The following is a 23,257-nucleotide window of genomic DNA, read 5'->3' as shown; positions in this document are numbered from 1 at the left end:
AGTGTTGCTCTTTTAAGACTTCTGAAAGCATGCTCTACACCTCATCCCTCTCAGATTTTTGGCAGGCACTTCAGATTCTTAAACCTTGGGTCGAGTGCTGTAGCTATCTTTAACAATCTCAGGTTGGTACCTTCTTTGCATTTTGTCAAATCTGTTGTGAAAATGTTCTTAAAACGAACATGTGCTGGGTCATCATCCAAGACTGCTATAACATGAAATATGTGCAGGATGCAGGTAAAACAGAGCAGGAGACATACAATTCTTCCCCCAAGGAGTACAGTCACAAATTTAATTGATGCATTATTTTTTTAATGAGCATCATCAGCATGGAAGCATGTCCTCTGGAATGCTGGCTGAAGCATGGAAGGGGCATACGAATATTTAGCGTATCTGGCATGTACCTTGCAACGCCTGGCTACAAAAGTGCCATGTGAATGTCTGTTCTCGCTTTCAGGTGACATTGTAAATAAAAAGCAGGCAGCAGTATGTCCCGTCAATGTAAACAAACTTGTTAGTCTTGGCCCTGGTCTACACTAGGAGTTGAGGTCGAATTTAGCAGTGTTAAATCGATTTAACCCTGCACCCGTCCACACGACGAAGCCCTTTTTTCCGACTTAAAGGGCTCTTAAAATCGATTTCCTTACTCCACCCCTGACAAGAGGATTAGCACTGAAATTGGCCTTGCTGGGTCGAATTTGGGGTACTGTGAACGCAATTAGACGGTATTGGCCTCCGGGAGCTATCCCAGAGTGCTCCATTGTGACCGCTCTGGACAGCACTCTCAACTCAGATGCACTGGCCAGGTAGACAGGAAAAGGCCCACGAACTTTTGACTTTCAATTTCCTGTTTGGCGAGCGTGGAAAGCTGCAGATGACCATGCAGAGCTCATCAACGGAGGTGACCATGATGGAGTCCCAGAATCGCAAAAGAGCTCCAGCATGGACCGAATGGGAGGTACAGGATCTGATCGCTGTATGGGGAGAGGAATTCGTGCTATCAGAACTATGTTCCAGTTTTCGAAATGCCAAAACATTTTTCAAAATCTCCCAGGCCATGAAGGAGAGAGGCCATAACAGGGACCTGAAGCAGTGCCGCATGAAACTTAAGGAGCTGAGGCAAGCCTACCAGAAAACCAGAGAGGCGAATGGCCACTCTGGGTCAGAGCCCCAAACATGCCGCTTCTATGATGAGCTGCATGCCATTTTAGGGGGTTCAGCCACCACTACCCCAGCCATGTTGTTTGACTCCTTCAATGGAGATGGAGGCAATACGGAAGCAGGTTTTGGGGACGAGGAAGATGATGATGATGATGAGGTTGTACATAGCTCACAGCAAGCAAGCGGAGAAACCGGTTTTCCCAATTGTCTGCCCTTGCTTTCACGGAAGGAGGGAGGGAAGGGGGGCCTGACGATATGTACCCAGAACCACCTGCGACAATGTTTTAGCCCCATCAGGCACTGGGATTTCTACCCAGAATTCAAATGGGCAGCGGAGACCGTGGGAACTGTGGGATAGCTACGCACAGTGCAACGCTCCGGAAGTCGATGGTTGCCTCGGTACTATGGACACACTCCGCCGACTACATGCACTTAGAGCATTTGTGTGGGGACACGCACAATCGATTGTATAAAAACGCTTTCTACAAAACCGACTTCTATATATTCAACCTAATTTCATAGTGTAGACATACCCTTAGTGATTGGCAGAATAAGTGGACTTGTAGGCTCTAGGGTTTTACATTGTTTTGTTTTTGAGTGCAGTTATGTAACCCAAAAAAAAAAAATCTGCATTTGTAAATTACACTTTCATGATAAAGAGATTGAACTTCAGTACTTGTATGAGGTGAATTGAAAAATACAATTTCTTTTGTTTATCATTTTTACAGTGCATATATTTGTAATAAAAAATAATAATATAAAGTGAGCACTGTGTACTTTGTATTCTGAGTTGTAATTGAAATCAATATTGAAAATGTAGAAAAACATCCAAAAATATTTAATAAATTTCAATTGGTATTCTATTGTGCGATTAATCGCCATTAATTTTTTTGAGTTAATCGCGAGTTAACTGTGATTAATTGACAGCCCTAGTTAAAATGTTACAGATAAAACCTCAGCAATTACAGTGCTTGCTTTAATTATACTGCTAAATCCAGCTAGCAGAAATGTTTGTTCCTTGTCTGCACTGCAATTTACAGTCACGTTAGCTAACTCCTTAAAACACATTTACAAATTCCCACGTAGAGTAACCCAAAGACGTTAACAGCAGGGCTGCCTGCCAGAGCAGTCTGGAGTGTTGCTCTGGAGAAACCCAGGACCCAGTGAAGCTTTGGCACTGCAGATATAACATTACTGGGCCAGCAGCCCTCCTCCCCCGAAAAGAGGAGCAGGGAGACTGGTCCCTCCCTGCTGCCACAGCTGGAGCAGCCCAAACACTAGGGCTATTTCTGCACTACATAGTTTTAGTGATCCAAGTTAAATCGGCATACAGCCACCGCAGTTTGTATATTGTTTGTGCTCATGCATACTTGGCTCTTTGCATCAGTGCTGTGTGCTCTCACCAGGGGTGCTTGGATTGATGCACAATGCAGTGTACCATGGGTAGGTATCTCAGTGAGCCACTTGCCACTGTTCGGCACGCTGTCTTTTGGGTCGTTTTGGTGGGGGCATAAATGTTCAACTTCCCGTAATTCAATGTTCTCCATCCCATAATATCATTTCTATCCCATAGTTTTCACATCTATTTTCAATTTCCCACACACCCACACTGGACTTATTCCTGTCTGCCATCTCTCGCAGAATCATGGAGCCTCCACAGCTCTGTACTATTGTCATGAACATAGCAAGCACAGGATGTATTTGCAGAACTGCAGAGAACACAGTTTCTTTGATGTGGCACATAGTGCAAACCAATTCAGGATTGTTGGCATTCACAGAGCAGCTTCAGATGGTGGAACACCACTTCTGGTCCCAAGAAGCAAGAACTGACTGGTGGGATAGCATTGTAATGCAGGTTTGGGATGATGCTCAGTTGCTGCAGAACTTTCAGATGCGCAAGGCCACATTCTTGGATCCGTGTGCTGAGCTCGCCTCACCAGCCAATGCAGGGACAACAAACTGAGAGCTGCACTGACAGCGCAGAAGTGAGTGGCAACCATAGGCGCCGACTCCGTGGATGCTCCGTGGCTGGAGCACCCATGGGGAAAACATGGTGTGTGCTGAGTACCCACTGGCAGCCCCCCTATCAGCAACCCTCCTGTCCTCCAGTGTTTGCTGCCTGCTGGCAGGCCCCACTAATCAACACCTCCTCCTTCCTCCCCACGCGATCAGCTGTTTTGTGGCGTGCAGGAAGGAGTGGGAGAAGTGAGGGTGTGGCGCACTGGAGGGAGGGGGTGGAACGGGGCAGGGGTGGGAAGGGGAGGAGTGGGGGCGGGGCCTGGGGCAGAGCCGGTGGGTCAAACACCCCCCCGGCACATTAAAAAGTCGGCACCTGTGGTGGCAACCACACTGGAAACTTGCAATGCCATATTGCTACCAGATAATAGGAAGTCATTTTGGAGTTGGCAAATTCACTGTTGGTGCTGTAGTCATGCAAGTGTGCAGGGATGTTAGTTGTCTCTTGCTATGCAGGACTCTGACTCTTGGCAATGTGCAGGACTTAGTGGATGGCTTGACAGCTATGGGGTTCCCAAACTGCAGTGGTGCCATAGATGGCATGCACATCCCTACTGTGGCATGAGAGCACCTTTCCGCACAGTACAGCAACAGAAAGGGCTGCTTTTCCATGGTTATGCAAGCACTTGAAGATCACCATCAGTGCTTCATTGACATCAGTATCGGCTGGTCAAGGAAGGTGCATGATGCTCACATCTTTAAGAACACAAGACTGTTCAGAAAGCTAAAAGCAGGGACCTTCTTTCCTGACCAGCGGATTATCTTTGGTGATGTTGAAACGCTTGGGGAATCCTGCCTACCTCTAGCTCCCATGGTTCATAGAAATATTCCAATGGTTATAACTACCTGTTGTGTCCTGCACAATATTTGTGAAGCAAAGGGGGAGAACTTGCCTCAAGAGTAAAGATAGAGCGGCCGTCGGCTGAATTTGAACAGCTGGACCTAAGGACTATCGGACGAGCTCAATGCAGAGCTGTACGGCTTAGGGAGGCTTTGAAAGAGCACATTAACAGTGAGCCACAGTAATGTGCTGTGGTGTACTGTGCTCAACCTGGTGCTGCAGTTTGGGGGCCTGTTAGGAACTCCGTGGTGCTTGCTGCACGTCTGTGTGTATGTCACTGTAAGCGCAGCTAAGGAAGTGTTGGGTTGCTTGGTGTACATGTATGACTACACTGTTTGCCACCGATCCGCTGGGTAGTGAGCATACAAGCCCATTATTTTCACTGCCAGCATGCATTATACACCATGTGTTGTAAACTAATAAAGATGAATCACTTTCAAAATAAGAGCTTTATTCAGTTATGAAAACAGCACCTAACAATCTGAAGGACATAATAGTAAATAGAAAAGGAGTACTTGTGGCACCTTAGAGACTAACCAATTTATTTGAGCATAAGCTTTTGTGAGCTACAGCTCACTTGATCCAATGAATGCATCCGATGAAGTGAGCTGTAGCTCACGAAAGCTTATGCTCAAATAAATTGGTTAGTCTCTAAGGTGCCACAAGTCCTCCTTTTCTTTTTGTGAATACAGACTAACACGGCTGCTACTCTGAAACCTGTCATAATAGTAAATATATTTTTAACTTCAAAAATTTTCAGACCCTTAATAAATAAACAAGGGACAGGAACATTGATGTCCATTGTAGCTACACATACATCAGCCATGGCTCTTGCAGGTCAGTGTATGTGAAGCTGTGGTTATCCATGCTTTCCCCCAGTGTGGAGTGGTCGGGATAAGCGTGCTGGCTCTGAGACCACGCTGAATGGCAAGGGAGGTGCAGGGAGGCACGATGCTACAGCACTCCACCAACTGCAATGGCAGTCAAGCCCGGGATTGTTGAACCTAGAGGTCCACAAGAGGTCCACAAGTCTGCAGATCTGCGTTTGCTAATGGAGAAGCTCCATTATGTCCTGGTGCATCTCCCTCTCCTTTTACTGCTGGGACTCCTGGGCATTTTTCCTGTCCACTCTTTCCTTCTCTGTACAGTCTGCAATATTCACTCTCTAGGCCAGTGGTTCTCAAACTTTTATGCTGGTGACCCCTTTCACATAGCAAGCCCCTGAGTGGGACTCCCCTTATAAATTAAAAACACTCTTTTATATGTTTAACACCATTATAAATTCTGGAGGCAAAGTGGGGTCGGGGTGGAGTTTGACAGCTCACAACCCCCAATGTAATAACCTCCCGACCCCCAGTTTGAGAACCCCTGCTCTAGGCCCTCTGCTAAGAGAAAACTCCCAGCCTACCTGTAGAGATTTTAAGGTAACAAAGATGAAAAAAATTATATGTTGTCATATTCTCAATCTAATAGGCATTTAGCTACCACTGATGGGCCTCAGACTCAGTTAGGTCTAGTAATACTACCTTTGCAAACATTTTGAGAAATTGAGCTCTGAAATTCAGTCTGTGAAATCACATAATATACTGTGTATTTGTACTTTTTTCTGCATTAGCTCAAAGTGATAGATGTTTGATTTTTTAAGTTAGATCAGAATGTCTTGTGTTCCTTTCCCTGTTCTGCAAGTATGCTTTTTAATTGGCAAATGTTATGTCTGCCTGAATGGATCATTACAGCCCTTTATGACACAAATTTTAATATATTTTCTTCCATTCTCTTGTCTATTTCCTATTTAGTTACTGGGCATTTAGTTCAGTGGACTAGGCCTCAGGAGACCTGGGGTCTAGTCCCAGCTCGGCCACTGGCTTGCTGGATAACCTTGGGCAAATCAGGTTTCAGAGTAACAGCCGTGTTAGTCTGTATTCGCAAAAAGAAAAGGAGTACTTGTGGCACCTTAGAGACTAACCAATTTATTTGACTCACGAAAGCTTATGCTCAAATAAATTGGTTAGTCTCTAAGGTGCCACAAGTACTCCTTTTCTTCTTGGGCAAATCACTTCACCTCCCTATGCCTGAGTCCCCTGTCTTTAAAATGGGGATAATGATGCTCACCTCCTTTGTCAAGTGCTTTGAGATCTTCTGATGGAAAGTGCTATATAAGAGCTAGCTGGTATTATATATTTGTTGCAGTTTTCATACTTAAGGCCACATTATTTAAGCAGCCTCTACAGCCTTAAATTTGTCATGTTCTTGGCAGTGACTGTTAATAGTTTCAAGAAAAACAGGAACTTTCACTACCTTCTCGCACTGTACTCTTTCCTTTTTTTCTTCTCCCCCCCGCCTTGTTGTCTTTCCTTTTTTTCTCTCTAGTCTCTGCTCCCTTACTCTGTTTGGTAGAGACAGGATGCAACATGGAGAAGGGTGATTGTGTGGGTGGCCAAAGGTGATTTTCCTATATCCCTGATCCTTCTGGGTTTGAACCAACTGAGAACAGCAAAGATGAAAAAGACTGCAGCAGAATGGCATTTTGGTAGACAATAACACCTGCTACACCAAAGTCCCTGTTGCAGATATCAGTCTGTGTTTCCATTATAACTCTACCTTACTTCCCAGATTCTCAAGCTTTCTAAGTTGGTTGTAAAAATGGAAACCTGTAGTACAAAGTCACAGCTGAATGTGATTTTCCTCAGTCATGGCCATATTTAGTTATACAAGTACAACAAACATAGGAATATTCCACACTCACAGGGACAGATCCTGCTTCTACTGCAATCAATTAAAGTTTTGCCATTGACTGGAGTGGGAGCAGGATCATATCTACACAGTATTAATCTATATACACATACCCAGGTTAACCTTGATTTACACCTACTTGCTTAAATAAGGAAACACATATTTGAGAATTAGTGTGTTTGAATAAAAGCTGTCTTTGTTGTCCCAGTATACTTCCTCCTCTTGTTGTATCTTCTAATGCAAACATTATAGCATGAAAAAGGGTGAAAAAAACTGACATTGGGTTTTCTGTGGAATGCTAATATTAAAAAATATGGATTTAAATAGTGTAAGAGACTTTTGGTGGGAGGGAAATATCTCCTAAAAGAGAAGGACAAGTTGTTGGGAGAAAAAACAAAGACTTTTCTGGAAAATATATGCTTGAACAATGTTCTCCCTTAGGGAAGTCTATGGTTCATCTTCATTTTTAAAAAGCCCTCCTTTTAAATAGATTGGAGCAGTTTGTTACCCTTTTGAGATCATTTTTAACTTTTTCAATTAATCTGAAAATCCAAGCTGTTGAAATGTACCACTATGAAGTGTAAGACAGAGACAAAGAAACAGCAAAAGACAAGAGGCTCTACATAGAAATGATTAACTAACAACATAATTAAATTAACTAAAACTAAATAATCCAAAGTCCAACCAGCAGTCCAGTCCACTATGCCGCTTCTCTTGTGATGTGTGTATTCTCTTTTTAACCCTACTGTGATGGAATAATGATTTCCCTGGTTGTTTGTCATAGGGGAGCAGATCCTATCAACCTTTAGTCAGGTGTGTAACTCCACTTATTCCAATGAACTGCTTAGTTGAGAGTTTGGAGGATGGGACCAAGAGTTGTGTCTCAAACTGTGACAGTCTGAGTGAGGGACATTTTAAACAGTGAGGAGGAGGAAACACTGACAATTTTTCCATCAGCAGAGGAAGAAATTTTAAAAAGCAAACTCCTCCTTTACAGGAGAGAATAGCTTTCAATGCAAAATCCTCCGTCACAAAATTCTACATGCAAAACCCTCGGTGGCAAGAGAAAAGCTACTTTAATTTTAACTCCAGAATAATGGGAATCTTCCTTTCAAATGAGAATGAAGCCGGGCAGGATTTTGCCACTTAGGGGCTCCCCCTTTCTCAATTTCGGAGCCACCTTCTCCATCCAACACCCCCAGCAAGCTTCCAAAGGCTGCCGTGGAAGTTGTGCTGCACTGAGGACTTTTTTTTGAAGCAGAGGAAATATAGTAACAAATGTGCATTCTGCAGCCCCACGTGGAAGGGGAAATCTGCTGACTCTGACTGTGTGGTTAAAGTTCAAACCCGGAAACGGAAATGTAGAGCGGAGAGTTGTTGTATTTTGAACTCCCGCTGGGAATAGAGAAAGTAGAGTAACGGGTGTGCGGTGAGTTTCCCGATCTGATTTCGTAAAGCTGTTTTAATTCCCGTTTCAGTTTAACCCGATTTGCATGAGACTGGTCTGTGTATCCCCCGCGGCGCGGGGGGACGATTTGCAAAAGCTGTGGCTGTCTTGGGCTAAATGTCCCTTTTCCATTAGCTTTTGTCGCGGAAGTTGGTGGGATGATCGCTTCACTGAGTCTATAAAAGGAAGGGGAGAGGGATGCATTGTGCTGCCCGGTTTGTGCATGTGGGTACCTGAGGTTAAACTTTGTTCAAAGGGGTTATTGTAGTGTAAACTAGAGTGATGGCAAAACTGGAGAGCTAACCTCTGAGCAAAAAGAAAAGGAGGACCTGTGGCACTAACAAATTTGTTTGAGCATAAGCTTTCCTGAGCTACAGCTCACTTCACTGTAGCTCAGGAAAGCTTATGCTCTAATAAATTGGTTAGTCTCTAAGGTGCCACAAGTCCTCCTGTTCTTTTTGCGGATATAGACTAACACGGCTGCTGCTCTGAAACCTCTGAGCTGTGGAGTAAGAGGGACCCAGTGCTACAAAACTATGGCACCTCTGGTTAGAAAAATAAACCAAACTCGTGGACTTCCCACCGGCCCCTAAAAGAAGTGAGATGTAAAGGAAGGCTTTTAATTTACATCTCTCGCTATTAGTCATTATAGACCCCCCCCCCCAAAAGCTATTCACCTTACTTTCCCATCACCTTTGACTCTCACCCCATTGACTTCAGGTTTCCTTCCTGCGGCCCTACACACATGCACAGAGAAATGAACCCTGCTTGTCATACCCAGGTTTAACTGTGGTTTCTTAATTATATAGTAACTTATTGACAGACTCTGCCTGTTTCATTTTTGTCTTCATTGCTACAAAAATGGTTCCATATTTTTATTGCAAAAATAACTGCAGGCTGCTGGATGTCTTTATACGTTTCTTTACAAATGGCGCTGACTTCAAAGCAAATCAGGTGAAGGGAGACATCTGGACAGAAAAATATTAGACTTTAATTTAGGCTTTTTCCTCCCCTTCCAGACTTTCTAGTTCTGCCACCTCTGCACCATGCAGTGTTAACATAAAACTGTATTTATGTGGAGTAGGATACTTTTGTACTTGTGTGCTATCAACAGTTACTGATTATGTAGGCATACCTTGCCCTCTGGGTTAAAGTTCTGAGTTCAGGGTGAATGTGAATTGTATTTATTAAAATGCAGCTCAACTAGAATTTTACTTATGCTACCCACCAACACAGTTAAAATTACACACAACTCTGATTATACTTGGGTGTAAATAGAGAATTCTTTCCTGGATATCTGGCTGGTGAATCTTGCCCACATGCTCAGGGTTCAGCTGATCGCCATATTTGGGGTCAGGAAGGAATTTTCCTCCAGGGCAGACTGGAAGAGGCCCTGGGGGTTTTTCGCCTTCCTCTGCAGCATGGGGCACAGGTCACTTGCTGGAGGATTCTCTGCACCTTGAAGTCTTTAAACCATGATTTGAAGACTTCAGTAGCTCAGACATAGGTGAGAGGTTTATCGCAGGAATGGGTGGGTGAGATTCGGTGGTCTGCTTTGTGCAGGAGGTCAGACTAGATGATCATAATGGTTCCTTCTGACCAAAATATCTATGAATCTGTCTTTTTTATGTATTTAGGTGATTAAAACCAAGTTCTGCTATTCAATTCCCATTTACTCTGAGTTGTAGATGTATAAAGGCAGAGTCCAAGGAGCAGGACATACCAAAACATACCTTCTTTCATCAGTGTCCCAACACTAAGGGTTCTACGTTGGGAAATTGACTGGAACAGCTATTGCAGAATAGCCACTGTAGAATATTTTGTTCCAGAAACAGCTATTCCAGTTAATTTCCCCATGTAGATGCATCTTGAGCTGATACTACATACTGTTCATGGATCTTTACAAGTAGATTATCTAGTGTGGGTATAATGCAGTATTGTTGTAGCTGTGTTAGTCCTGGGATGTTAGAGAGACAAGGTGGGTGAGGTAATATCTTTTATTGGACCAACTTCTGTTGGTGACAGAGCTTGTCTCTCTAGTGTGGGTAGAACTTAAATCAGGAAGCGGCTCTGTGGAACCAAGCTAAATAGCTGATCCCAGCAAAAGCTGAGGAAATTAGCAGGCTTTGGAATGCACCCTGAAACATGATTTCCTTTAACAGTTCAACCAATAGGAAATGTTGCAAGACCTTCCTCTTTGATAAAAATTTTTCACCATCAACAACATGCTATTTACGTGCCTCCTTTTTCCGCCCCAAAATCAAAGTTTCCTGTAACCAGAAATTGTAGAAGAGCAGAAACACTCCACAAAGTCCACTAGGAATTTTGCTATGCCAAACTTATACCCTCAGAAGTGCTTGGATACTATAGTGTAAAAGCACAATAGATAATCCTAAAATCTCTGTCCCTCCTAAATCAAAAACACATCTTGCGCAATTGTTCCTCTTTCTCCAGCAACAGAAGACTACTACTCCTAGATGAAGCGGTGCTAAATCAGGCCTCTGGCCCTGTCTACACTGACACTAATAGGTCCTGCATGTAAAGTACAGGTGCAAGGTGTTTTATCAAATCACCAAGCTTTTATTTCCAATAGAGTCCATGTTACAATTCAGCTTTTGGTGGGGTGGGCCACTCTCTCTTGAATTTTAAGGAACTGTGTCCCTTTCATTGGATCTCTGCCAGTAACTACAAAAATTGAATAGAAAGAACAGGTGAAAGAAAAAGATATTTTTAATAATAAAATAACAGAAGTGTGGTAAGGAACTGCTGGGTCTTAGCTCCAGTGTGCATATTGTTTTATATTGTTCTATGTTGCATATTTATTAAAAATTCATAGCTCTGCCTGCCTAACTTGTAAAACTCCTCATTGTCTTGCTCTGTCCATTGAGATGAGCTTTTCTAGATTCCATCTTTCTGAAGAGTCTCCTCCCTGTCTCCCATCTCCACAGCAAAGGAGGCATAAAACACTGCAAGTCTGATCTGGTAGAGTTTTGTGCTTGCTCTGCATGGGTGCAAATAGCTACAGCTGGGTACAAGTTGCAGGGCAATGATGAACTGGAACCTAAAAGTTTCAGCTCTGTGTCTGTGGAATGCCTTACAGAATAAGTTTGTATAACAATCATGCTGGTGAAAATAGGGAGTAACTCCATTGAACTCAATTTGGTTATCAATACCACTGTGAGATCAAAATGGCACTTTCTGCTTTGGATAGAATGATAGGACTAATTATGCATCTAACTGGGTTGCACAGCCTGCATCCTGTCCAGATTTCTTCATCTCTCTCTCTCTCTCTCTCATGCACACACTTACTCTTAATCAACACCCTGTGACCCCAAAGTTTTCCTCCCAAGGTGTACAAGGGGGAGAAGGGAAGGTATGATGTGGGTGGGCCTCCTTGTGTCTGTTCTGGTCCCCAAACTACAGCCCGGAGCAGGTAATTTGGACAAAATCAGTTACCCCTCCCCAAATGCACAAGTTATGCACCTGGACCAGTTGGTGGCAAGTTGTTAAAGCAGTAGGACTACAAGCTGCTCGGGTGCATAACTTCATCTTCTGAATAGGTGAAACGCCATATTTTTGGCTGCTGTAGGATTTGGCGTAAACTCTCCAGAAGCACTTTGTATTTAAGCCTGAAAAAATGGCTCTCTAGTTTCCTTCTACCTTTACTATTCTTACTACTAATTTCTGGGATGTTATGGAATCTCTTGTCACCTGAGCTTGTACTCGGTATAGGTGGCGCCAGGTTGCTGCATTGTGTACTCTGACACCCTAGGAAATCTGAAATGTGATGTGTTGGAGCTTAAAGATGTGCATTCATTTTTTCCTTTTTAGTGCATGAAAGTGGCAAATACAGTATATCTTTCCATTTGAGAGCCTCTACTTAAAAAGACACCATGAGCAAATTTATGGCCAAAACTGTACACTGCTATAAACACTGATGTAAAAGAAAAGTCCTCCTGTGGGGAGAGGGGGAGAAATCTTTTCCAGTAAAATCCTCCTTTATAGGACAGTAAATCCCTTCTCGCCTGTGTAGTGGTAATGCATTTCCCTGTCTGTATCAAAATACAGTGCAATACAGATTGTTTCCTTGCTGTCTTTTACTTCCCTGACATAGGAGTTAAGTGCTTTCAGCAAATTTCAGGATTGGGCCTTTCATCATTTGGGAGGTCACAGAAAACATCCCCCAGTTAGTCTGTATGCAATGCTGTTAGGCCTCTGTTTGTCTGGGGTGTGAGAGACAGGAACCATATCTCCTGTATGGGCTGAATTCATGGTTTTTAAAGCAGTATAATAGCTTTATAAATTATGGACCAAGTCCTGTAAGCCTTTACTCATGTGAGTAGTCCCACTGAGTTCATTGGGATTAATTGTGTGAGGAAGGGTTTGCAGGATGAGACCTGTAATGTACATTTACATCCATATTTATAATCAGGAGATTAATCTTATGTGCACTGAGATATTCATTGCCAAAGGTGGTGGTCTCCCTGAAGAATACAGTGCAATAGAGAAATAAATCTTTTGACTTATACACTATAGTTCTTAAGTTATATAATTTTTGCAGCTCTGCAGTTGCCCAACAGATGTAAATCACATTGTGGAGAAAGGACAACAACAGGGAAAGGATAATGTTTTATTTTCCCTAGACCCTTTGGGAAAGATTTTGATCTCCTTTATGCAAGCATACCTACACCGGACTCAGTGGTGTTCTTCTTGATTTACACTGTCGTATGCATAGAGTTTAAGGCCAGAAGGGACCACTAGATCATCTAATCTGACCTCTTGTAGGTCGCAGGCCACCATCACTACTAGCACCCGTACACTAAATCCAGCAACCAAAAATAGAACTAAAAATTACAGACCAGAGGAGACTAAGCTACTGTAAGAACGGCCATACTGGGTCAGACAAGTGGTCCATCTAGCCCAATATCCTGTCTTCCAATAGTGGCCAATGCCGAGGTGCTTCAGAGGGAATGAACAGAACAGGCAGTCATTAAGTGATCCATCCCCTGTCGTCCACTCCCAGCTTCTGTCAATCAGAGACAAGGGACACCCAGAGTGTGGGGTTGTATCCCTGACCATCTTGGCTAATAGCCATTGATGGATAGTTTTGGCCTTCACAACATTCCCGTGGCAACGAGTTCCACAGGTTGACTGTGCATTGTGTGAAGAAATACTTCCTTTTGTTTGTTTTAAACCTGCCATCTATTAATTTCATTGGGTGAACCTTGATTCTTGTGTTATGTGAAGGAGTAAATAACACTTCCCTATTTGCTTTCTCTACACCAGTCATGATTTTATAGACCTCTATCATATCCCCTCTGAGTCATCTCTTTTCCAAGCTGAAAAGTACCAGTCTTTTAAATCTCTCCTCGTATGGAAGCTGTTCCATAGCCCTAATAATTTTTGTTGCCCTTCTCTGTACTTTTTTCCCATGCTAATATATCCCTGTGAGATCCCTATGTAACTCTTTGTAGTCTGCTTTGGACTTAACTATCTTGAGTAATTTTGTATCATCTGTAAATTTTGCTACCTCACTGTTTACCCCTTTTTCCAGGTAATTTATGAATATGTTGAACAACACTGGTCTCAGTACAGACCTTTGGGGACACCACTGTTTACCTCTCTCCATTCTGAAAACTGACCATTTTTTCCTACCCTTTGTTTCCTATCTTTTAACCAGTTACTGATCCATGAGAGGACATTGCCACTTATTCATGGCTGCTTACTTTGCTTAAGAGCCTTTGGTGACGGTCAAAGACCTTCTTAAAGTCCAAATACACTATTTCCAATGGATCACCTTTGTCCACATGTTTGAGCCCTCTCAAAGAATTCTAATAGATTGGGGAGGTATGATTTCCCTTTATAAAAGCCATGTTGACTCTTCCCCCAACAAATCGTGTTAATCTATATGTCTGATAATTCTGTTCTTCACTATAGTTTCAGCCAATTTGGCTGGTGGTTTTGATGTTAGGCTTACTGGCCTGTAATTGCCAGGATCACCTTTGGAGCTTTTTTAAAAATTGGTGTCACGTTAGCTGTCCTCCAGTCATCTGGTACAGAAGCTGATTTAAATGGTAGGTTACATACCACAGTCAGTAATTCTGCCATTTTACATTTGAGTTCCTTCAGAACTCCTGGGTAAACACCATCTGGTCCTGGTGACTTATTACTGTTAAATTAATCAATATATACATGTGCCACATGTAGAGAATAGATGGGAGGGAGACGTACAGTGGTGCAACATGAGAACGGAATTGGGACCTTCGGATTTTCTTTTTTGCATAGAAAACGTAAGTTGTTGCAACTTTGTAATTATAATGAAAAATTAACTTTTGCTTTAGGTAAAAATGTCTTCTACATGTGACTTTGTTGTGCTCCACACTGGGCAGAAGATGCCTCTTATAGGACTGGGCACCTGGAAAAGTGAACCTGGCCAGGTAAGGCTTGCGCTTGCAATAAACTAGTGCTATGATTTCAATCTGTATTTGTGCCTTATGCTCATATGAAGCACTTTGATTTGATAGCCTTTCATGTATATGCAACTGAGCGGACCCACTGAAGTTAATGGAACTACTTGCGTATGTGCGAAGCATGTATGAACATGTTTGCAGAATTGGGGCATGAGGTCACAATTTGGCACCCCCTCCATCCCTGTTCAACAAAGCTCTTAAGCATTTGATTAATTCACATTGATGTCCATGTACAAAAGCTGTTGCTAATTTCAGTGGAACTTCTGCGTGTGCTTAAAGGGTCTGCTAAACTGAGGTTTAGAGAAGAAGGGTGGTTATTGGCTGAGGTACAATACTCAGGAGATCTGGCATCAATTCCATGTACTGTTACAGACTCCCTTTGTGAGTTTAGGCAAGCCACTAACTTTCTGGCCTGAGTTCCACACCTGTGAAATGGGGGTGGTAATACCTATTTTCTTCCACCCTTTGTCTATAATTCTTCTGGTCAGAGACTGCCTTTGGTAGGGTATATGTACAGCAGCTAGCACTGTGTGGTCTCTAGGCATACTGTCACCCTGCTGGTAGTAATTCTTTGAAAGACAAGTTATTAAAATATCTGGACCACTGCATGTCAATACTGTAAGTGTTTGTTTTGTGGCTGCTGCTCTTGTGCTAAGATCTATTGGACTGATTCAAACTATTAGGAAACAAATGTGAGAAAACTGCAGCTATGCGTCTCTTTGGGAGGGAAAAGTGGAAACTCCTCCCCAAACCGACATACCGTGTTATTCTTCCATACTGAGAATAAAAGCAAAGAGAAGCTATTAAAAAAACTGAACATCTTCCATTAGGAGCCATATTATTGTCAGGCTCCCTCTCCAAAGAGTTAACGTGACAGCATAATAAGGTTAAAAGAGGAAGCAGAAGAGTTAACATGAAAGCTAAGCCAACCTTTCTAACAACAAGAGTGAATGTACAGATCTGCTTTCCAGATTCATAGATTATAAGGCCGAAAGGGAGCAATGTGATAATCTAGTCTGAACTCCTATATAACACATGCCATAGGACTTCCCTGAGCTGACTCCTGTTTGAACTAGTGCATGTATTTTTGGAAAAATAGCCAATCTTGGCTAAAAAGATTCCAATGGTGAGAAACTCACCGCCTTTGACAAGTTGTTTTAATAGTTAATTACATTCACTGTTCAAAATGTGCCTTATATCTAGTCTGAATTTGTTTAGTTTCAACTTCTAGCCACTGGATTTTGTCAGACCTTTGTCTGCTGAATTGAAGAGCCCTCTGACAGATTTTTGCCCCCCAGGCATGTAGGCACTTGTAGACCAGGGGTGGTCAAACTGTGGCTCATGAGCCACGTGCAGCTCTTTTACAGTTAAAGTGCAGCTCGCAGAGTCCCCCCAGACCCTCCACATTCTCTGCCTACCAGACTGCGGGGGCAGGGAGCTCGGGGTCTCCACCCTGTGGTGGGGTGGTGGATCTAGGGGCTTCTGCCAGAGGCGACTGGTGCTTGCTGTGAGTGGGGGGGGACAATTTAAAGGTTCGCCCTCCCAACAGCTTGAGTCATGCCCCCCGCCTCCCGGCACACAACCCCTCTTGCCCTAAGTGGCCCCTCCCTGCTGCTCCCAGCTGTTTGCCGCTGGCCCAGCTTGCTGGCAGGGAGAGGGCCAGGTGGCACCATGTGACTGAGCAGGGCCAGTAAACCCTGGCAAAAGGACACGCACCGTCACATGCCCCGCCATGTGTTGCCTCTGGCTTCTGCCCAGCGGGGAGGGGGGTCTCGGGGCTTCAGCCCCACAGGCAGGACTGGCTCTGGGCACCAGCAAAGCAAGCACGTGCTGGGGGCGGCATGTTTCCAGGGGTGGCGTTCGGGCCATCCTTTTTTTTCGGGGCAGTTGTACTCTTGGAGCTGCGCCACTTAGACGGGGCGAGGGCGCCGCGCCCCCGGCCGCAGGGGGAGGGGAAGCCCCAGCCCCGGGATACTGAGCTGCTGGGGCCCAGCCGCTCCCTGGGGAGGAGAGGGCGAGTCCTGCCGGGGAGCCAGGGCTGCGCTGCCTCATCTGCGCACTGGCTGCTGCGCTGCCTTGTGCCACCCCTTATATTGGGGGCTTCTCTGGGTGGCGGGGGGGGAAGCCCCTGTAGGTGCTGGGAGAAGGTGACATCACTCCCTCCGCTTCCAGCACCGCCTGCAAGCCCCAGCCCCACCTGATCTTGGGGCGGCAAAAAACCTAGAGCTGGTCCTGCCCACAGGGCATGCCTGCTGTGGCTCAGAGCTTCAGCAGAAATGGGGCTGAAGCCCTGAAACCACCCTCCCAACAGGAATCTTTATATCAATTTCTCCATTTTTTTAAAACCTTTTTTGCTTCCTTATCTGCCATTTCATTGCCAGGTATCTCACCATTTGTTGGAATCAATGCTAGGTCATGTCTAAGCATACTATTTCTGTTGCCAAAAACAATGTTTCCTTTATTAGAATCACTCCTGCTTTCTAAGGTGTCCCTTTTAGTTGCCACTATAGCTGATAATGAGGGTAAAAAGAAAACAGCTGTGGTAGACCATACATCCCTTATCCAGTTAAATGCTAACATTTATTCCCATCAATTCAGCTGTCGTAATAGATGTCCCTTTAGTTTTCTTAACTCCAATCTCAGGGATGCAAAAGGCTTCTCCCACATCTTCCTGTTCTGATAGAAGAAGCAGAATATATACAGCCCTCTTTCCCAGAGCAGGTTCTAGTTGGTTAGGAGAGAGGGGAGCCTTGCCCTGCCCTCTCTATAAGGCTTCTGGTCCAAGGCTCATAGGGGAATAGTAGAACAGGTTTTCCTCAAACAGAAACTATTCCGCCAGGACTGCTTCCTCTCTCCCCATATCTGCCTCTGCCATTTTCCTAGTACATCAAAACTCTCAAACCTTAAAAGAGCCATGCTACAGAACAGGGATTGTCTCTCACCCCCCAGGTCCCACGGCCCTTAAAGGGGACAGTCCACCCCTGTTACACTTATGCAATATCTCTTTGTCTGAAGAGCTCAAACTGTTTTATAGCTGTCTTGTCAGGTAGCATTTTAGCCATTTTACCAACTGAAAAAGTGACAGCATAGAGACTTGCCCATGACCACTTAACATCTCCGTTACAAAGCTGTGAATCAAACTCTGTTTTCCTGACTTCCGATCTTATGATCTAACCACTAGACTCTACTCATCCCAGAACAGATATAAGAAATTTATCAAAGTACTTTGAGTGAAAATTTGGGCATCCCGATCTTGGCTGTATGTCTCTAAAGGAACTAGGATTATTTTTGGATTGTAAACTTTATCTGGTGGTGCTTTACCCAAAGTAACACCATCTTATTAAATCTTTCAGTACGTTTCAAGTACAGATTTCTTGTGATCCCAGCTCTGCTAATCTTTCTAGTCCTTTCATTTCTATTCGTCGCACGCTGTCCCTGTACCAGCCGTGTGGAATTTCATAGCCAAATCTTAGTTGTACAAAATGAAAGTGAAGCTGTAATATATAGTTCTGAGCTTGTTTTCTGTTTTTCAGTCTGGTTTTTAAATTCTTTGTTTAAAAATGCAAAAACATGTTGCTTCTCTTACCTACACAGCCAACGACTGGGGGTGAATTTGGTGTTTTGTGATGTTACCTTAGGAACGAGATGAGGAGATATTTGAGCGGAAGGGAGCACAACACAGTAGCGTCTTATGAAATGACAGCAGGAATGAGATCAAAGATAAGTCTGTTCACCCAGTAGCATCTATCACAAAGAACATGAATAGCGTGGATTTTAATATGAGTGCCTGAGTAGCATTAACCCTTTCCTACCTCACCCTAGTCTTTTCCTTTGGCCTACAGTTCTGACTGCTGTTGTAGATGTTGATGAAGTCTGGATGTGTGCATATTTGATATATTTGTCTAGGATAGTATTAGAAGAGGTCTCTCTTTTCCATCACAGATGTCAGAAGGGCACACAGCACTGGCAGCCAACTGACGGTGGATGAGGCTTGGTAGGGAGAATGGATCCCAGAATGAAAGAGGTCAGCAAAATCTTGAGGCTCCTGGAGGAAAGACTTCTTTGCAAAAATGATAGTCACTTAAAATAGATTTTTAAATTGTTTTCTTAGATTTGAGCTAGGCAAAGCTTTCAACCAGCAGCATTCTGTCACAGCAAAAGAACAGACCAACCTGCATTGAGTGGGTTCTGCAGGGAAGGCATGGCCTAAGTGGGACTGAGAAGCATTGTTTCGGATGGAAGATAAGAAATTGGGGGAGCCAGAGAAGGAAATATGTGCCTTAGCCAAGCTGGCTTTCTGTGTGGTTTAAAACCTATCACAACACCAATAGAAAGCCTGACTGTGTTTTGGAAATGGCTTCTCTAGACTATTTGATTGTCTGACGAGTTACATTCATCATAACATGGTGAAGCTTTCTATAAAGCTACTGTACAATAGTCACCTCTATCACTCTAGGCTCTTATAAGTATGTTTCACTGTGGTATCTGAGCACCTCTTAATTATTCCTTTGTGGTCTCACTCTGTCAGCAAACTGGAAATTCTAGTCACTCAAACAAGCAGTTCCTCCCAGTTAAAGTGTGCGTTAACTGTGGCAGAAGGGGGAAGGATTTGAATTAAATCCATTTATGGATAGGAGACAAATCTTTGTTTTTTGAGGTGTTCTAAGTTGCCACCCCTAGTTGGAGCTCTTAAGGTCTGTCTACACAGCAATTAAACACCTGCAGTTGACTGGGCCTTGGGCTGCAGGGCTATAAAGTTGCTGTATAGACATTCAGGCTTGGGCTGAAGCCTGAGCTCTGGGACCCCATGAGGGGGAGGATCCCAGAGCCCAGGCTCCAGGCCTAACATGAACGTCTAACATGACAATTTTGAAGCCTGAGCCCGAATCAGCTGTGGGTCTTGTATTCTGGTGAAGAGGTAACCTTAGTTTCCTCATCTGCAACAAATGAAGGAACTCTGATGTAATAATGCAGTGTGACCAGAAGCCTGCATCTGACAATCATGTGGTCTTCACAATCAGTTTCTCCTTCTATTTCCCATCTGTGAGTAAGCTCGAACTCCAGGATTGCAGCAACCCTCCCCGGATGCAGAAAGACTGCCATAGCTTCCTCTAGAATCTGTCATCTCCTTTCTGAGCATTGGTCCAATGAGGTGGTTGAACGGTAGTGTGATATTACAGGAAAGCATTGGACAGCCCCTTCATGATGGCTTGGAACCGTGCAGATGCCTGGTTACCACTGTGATAGGGGTATATAAATATCTACATAGACTTCACCTTGCAGTGGGCTGAATAGAATTGGTGAATTGCAAATATGACAGTGGATCCTGTAACAAGTCTGGACTCCTGAGTTCTGTTCCCAGCTCTTCCACTGACTTACTATGCGACCTTGAGCAAACCACTTAACCGCTCTATTTTAGCTTACCCATTGCAAAATGGGTTTAATAATATTTGCTTATCTCCCTCGTGGTATGGATAGGTTTTTGAGATCCTTGAGAAAGTAAGAACGGCCATTCTGCATCAAATCAATGGTCCATCTAGCCAATATCCTGTCTTCTGACAGTGGCCAATGATAGGTGTTTCAGAGGGAATGAACAGAACAGGTAATCATCAAGTGATCCACCCACTGTTGCCCATTACCAACTTTTGACAGACAGAAGCTAGGGACATTTCAGAGCATGGTTTTGCATTCCTGCCTATCCTGGCTAATAGCCATTGATAGACCTACCCTCTACGAACTTACTAGTTCTTTTTTCAACCCTGTTATGGTCTTGGCCTTCACAACATCCTCTGGCAAAGAGTTCCACAGGTTGTGTGTTGGGTGAAGAAATACTTCCTTTTTGTTTGTTTTAAACCCGCCACCTATTAATTTCATTTGGTGACTCCTAGTTCTTGTGTTATGAGAAGGAGTAAATAACACTTTCTTTTTTACTTTCTCCACACCAGTCATGATTTTATAGACCTCTATCATATCCCCCCCTTCCCTATCTCTTTTCTCAAGCTGAAAAGTCCCAGTGTTATTAATTTATCCTCATATGAAAGCTGTTCCTTACCCCTCATCATTTTGTTGTTTCCTGCAGCAAGGGGAGGTACCCAGAGGTGGGTCTGATCTCCCCCTGAGAGTAGCTATGCACGGGAAGAGTAAGTCCTGTCCCTCCCCAGCCTGGGGACTAGCAGCTGGAGCCCAGGGAACAGTAGGAGCCCCTGGCTGGGGGTCGCCCAGTCATCTTCCCCCCAATAGCTAGATTGCACAGGGGAGGACTTATTTCACTATCCATGACACATTTTTATGGTCATGAATTTGGTAGAGCCCTACTTATTGTCTGTCCCTTTCCTAATGATTCCCAGCATTCTGTTAGCTTTTTTGACTGCCGCTGCACATTGTGGATAGTTCTCTGAAAACATCCACTCCAAGATCTCATTTTTGAGTGGTAACGGCTAATGTAGACCCCCATCATTTTATATGTATAGTTGGGATTATGTGCATTATTTTGCATTTATCAACAATGACTTTCATCTGCCATTTTGTTGTCCAGTTTTGTCCTTGGGCAAATAGCTACCTTTACTGCCACAGGTAGCCCATAGTACAAGGTATTTGACCCTCTAAATACTCCTGTCAAACCTGTTTCTCTGGAATGCTTGTTACTCTGACAAAATGAGAACTAACCCTGTTAACCAGTTTTTCAATCAGATTAATTTGTTAATATTTGTACAGGGCTTTGAAAATATAAAGCACTCTATGGAGGTAGTGTGGCCTAATAGATAGAATGTTGGAGTAGGACTTGTCAGAGCCAGGAATAGAGCCCAGGTCTCAGACTGGCCTCCTGGATGACAGCAGGCAAGTCACTTCACCTTCCTGCACTATACTTTCCCCCCCCTATAAAATGGGGATGCTGCTGCTTACTTTGTTGGTAAAGCACTTTGAGATTTACTGTTGTAGAGCTGTATAACAGCTTGGAATTATTAATTCTACTACTAAGTACTATTCTTATTCTCAGACCTCGTTTTCAGGTTAGAAATATCTTCAATAAACCTCTGTAGCAGATCTGGAAACCTGGTTAGGATGCTTGCCTTTGTGTGGACCAGTGACTCAGGCAGTTCAAACTGGAAAACTTTAGTAGCTCTCAGGACAGGGAACACACATGCAAATATCTTAACTAAATCTATAAGTCTTGTGAAATGACCAGTCCTGGTTTCCCAGCGTTGGAAATTTAACTTGCATATGTAGGTGGGAGACGGCACCCCCCTGTTTAAGCTGTCTTGTGAAGGAATGTCAGAGCTTTTTGTCCTTAGGCACTGCTCACTGAAAATCACTTTGTCCATGGGGGTTCGTGTGCTGGTTTGGATGTGACTGTCACAATTTCAGGGTTAACTGCATCTTTGACAACCCCTTCCTCCTGGTTCTTCCTTGAGGGCACCCACTTTTAAGGTTTCAGGGTCCAGGTGTCACCTCTCTTGGGAAGAGACCCACATCTCTCTCCCTCTAGACCAGGGATTTAGGCTTGCAGTCCTGCACCTCACTGTGATTTCCCCAGCAGGTCTGATCATGGTCCAGTGCCTGTGGTTAACTTTTCTCCAGGGGCTACAATGATATATATAGAGCCCTGCACAGATACAATATTCGGATCCACATCCATTCGAATTCCACAAACATGGTCCGCAGATATCTGCAGATTTGCAGGGCTCTAAACATATATCGTTTTCCAGCCAGCCTTCAAAGAGCAAAACACATGTATTCTTAGGGTACAAGCATTACAGAGAAAACATATAAAAACAATAAACGTTCCTATATGCAGGCTAAAAGCTTACCAGAGGTTACCCATCCGTTTTATGGGATCCTCGTAGGCCAAAGTCTTTCCAACCCTTCAGCAGGATTGGGGCCCCTGGGACAAAAGTTTGCTTGTTTGCTGGATCAGAAAGAAGGCTCTGTGTCAGTTTAAACTCAACCTCATTATATCAAAAGGGCTTTCTTTGTCTGATCCCTGAAAACCCAGTTTGAACCTGTATATGAAAGCCTCCCCGGGAGCGGTACCTCTCTGGGTTTGTTTAGACTTTCAGCAACTTGCCTTAATCACCCACCCCTTCCCCCATTATTTTTAGTTCCTGGAGGAGCTGATGTAACCTCACGCAGATGGAGTAGGACACAATCGATCAGTGGCCCGCAATTATACATAAACTTCATACAATATGATCTCCAAAGATCCTACATGCAGTTGTAATATCTGTCAGTGGCACTTTTACAGAGAGCTTTCAAAATCTAGCCTTCTGTATCCTCATTCTCCTGAACAATTACTGACACACATCTATCTTCCTGCTCTTTATCCTTCCATCTTAATAGAAACCATTGCCCATAGGGACAGGGAATGGATTGGAGCTGTACTATGGAACATGTTTAAGTTCCTTCTCGCAGCAGATGCTTTTGCTCCATGGCTTCCTGTGATCAATAAGTCATTATTGTTCTGTTTTCTTTGGGAGTGATTGGACTGCATACAACATTAACATGTTGAGTGATCTCATAACCCAGGCATTGTTTGTAGTAACCATTTCAACAGAAAAGTATTTGTCATAGTGAAAGTAAAGCCTATAAATCCTG

General features: G+C 43.7%; 1 protein-coding gene across 2 annotated transcripts in view; it reads left to right on the top strand.

Annotated features, from left to right (window-relative positions):
- The window catches only part of AKR1A1 (aldo-keto reductase family 1 member A1), a 46,057-nt gene that overhangs the window by 1,687 nt on the left and 21,113 nt on the right, over positions 1–23,257 (top strand). The window contains exons 1-2 of one of the 2 annotated variants that reach the window (XM_077824955.1): positions 8,085–8,177; positions 14,537–14,632. In XM_077824955.1, the coding sequence (XP_077681081.1) occupies positions 14,543–14,632 (90 nt within the window). In that variant the 5' untranslated portion in view covers positions 8,085–8,177; positions 14,537–14,542. Of the gene's footprint in view, positions 1–8,084; positions 8,178–14,536; positions 14,633–23,257 lie in introns of those variants that run through there. The other variant, XM_077824954.1, reaches the window with a different exon arrangement.

The sequence above is a fragment of the Eretmochelys imbricata genome, chromosome 8, assembly GCF_965152235.1.
Source record: "Eretmochelys imbricata isolate rEreImb1 chromosome 8, rEreImb1.hap1, whole genome shotgun sequence".
Lineage (NCBI taxonomy): Eukaryota > Metazoa > Chordata > Testudines > Cheloniidae > Eretmochelys > Eretmochelys imbricata.
This window is presented reverse-complemented; position numbering and strand designations above follow the sequence as displayed.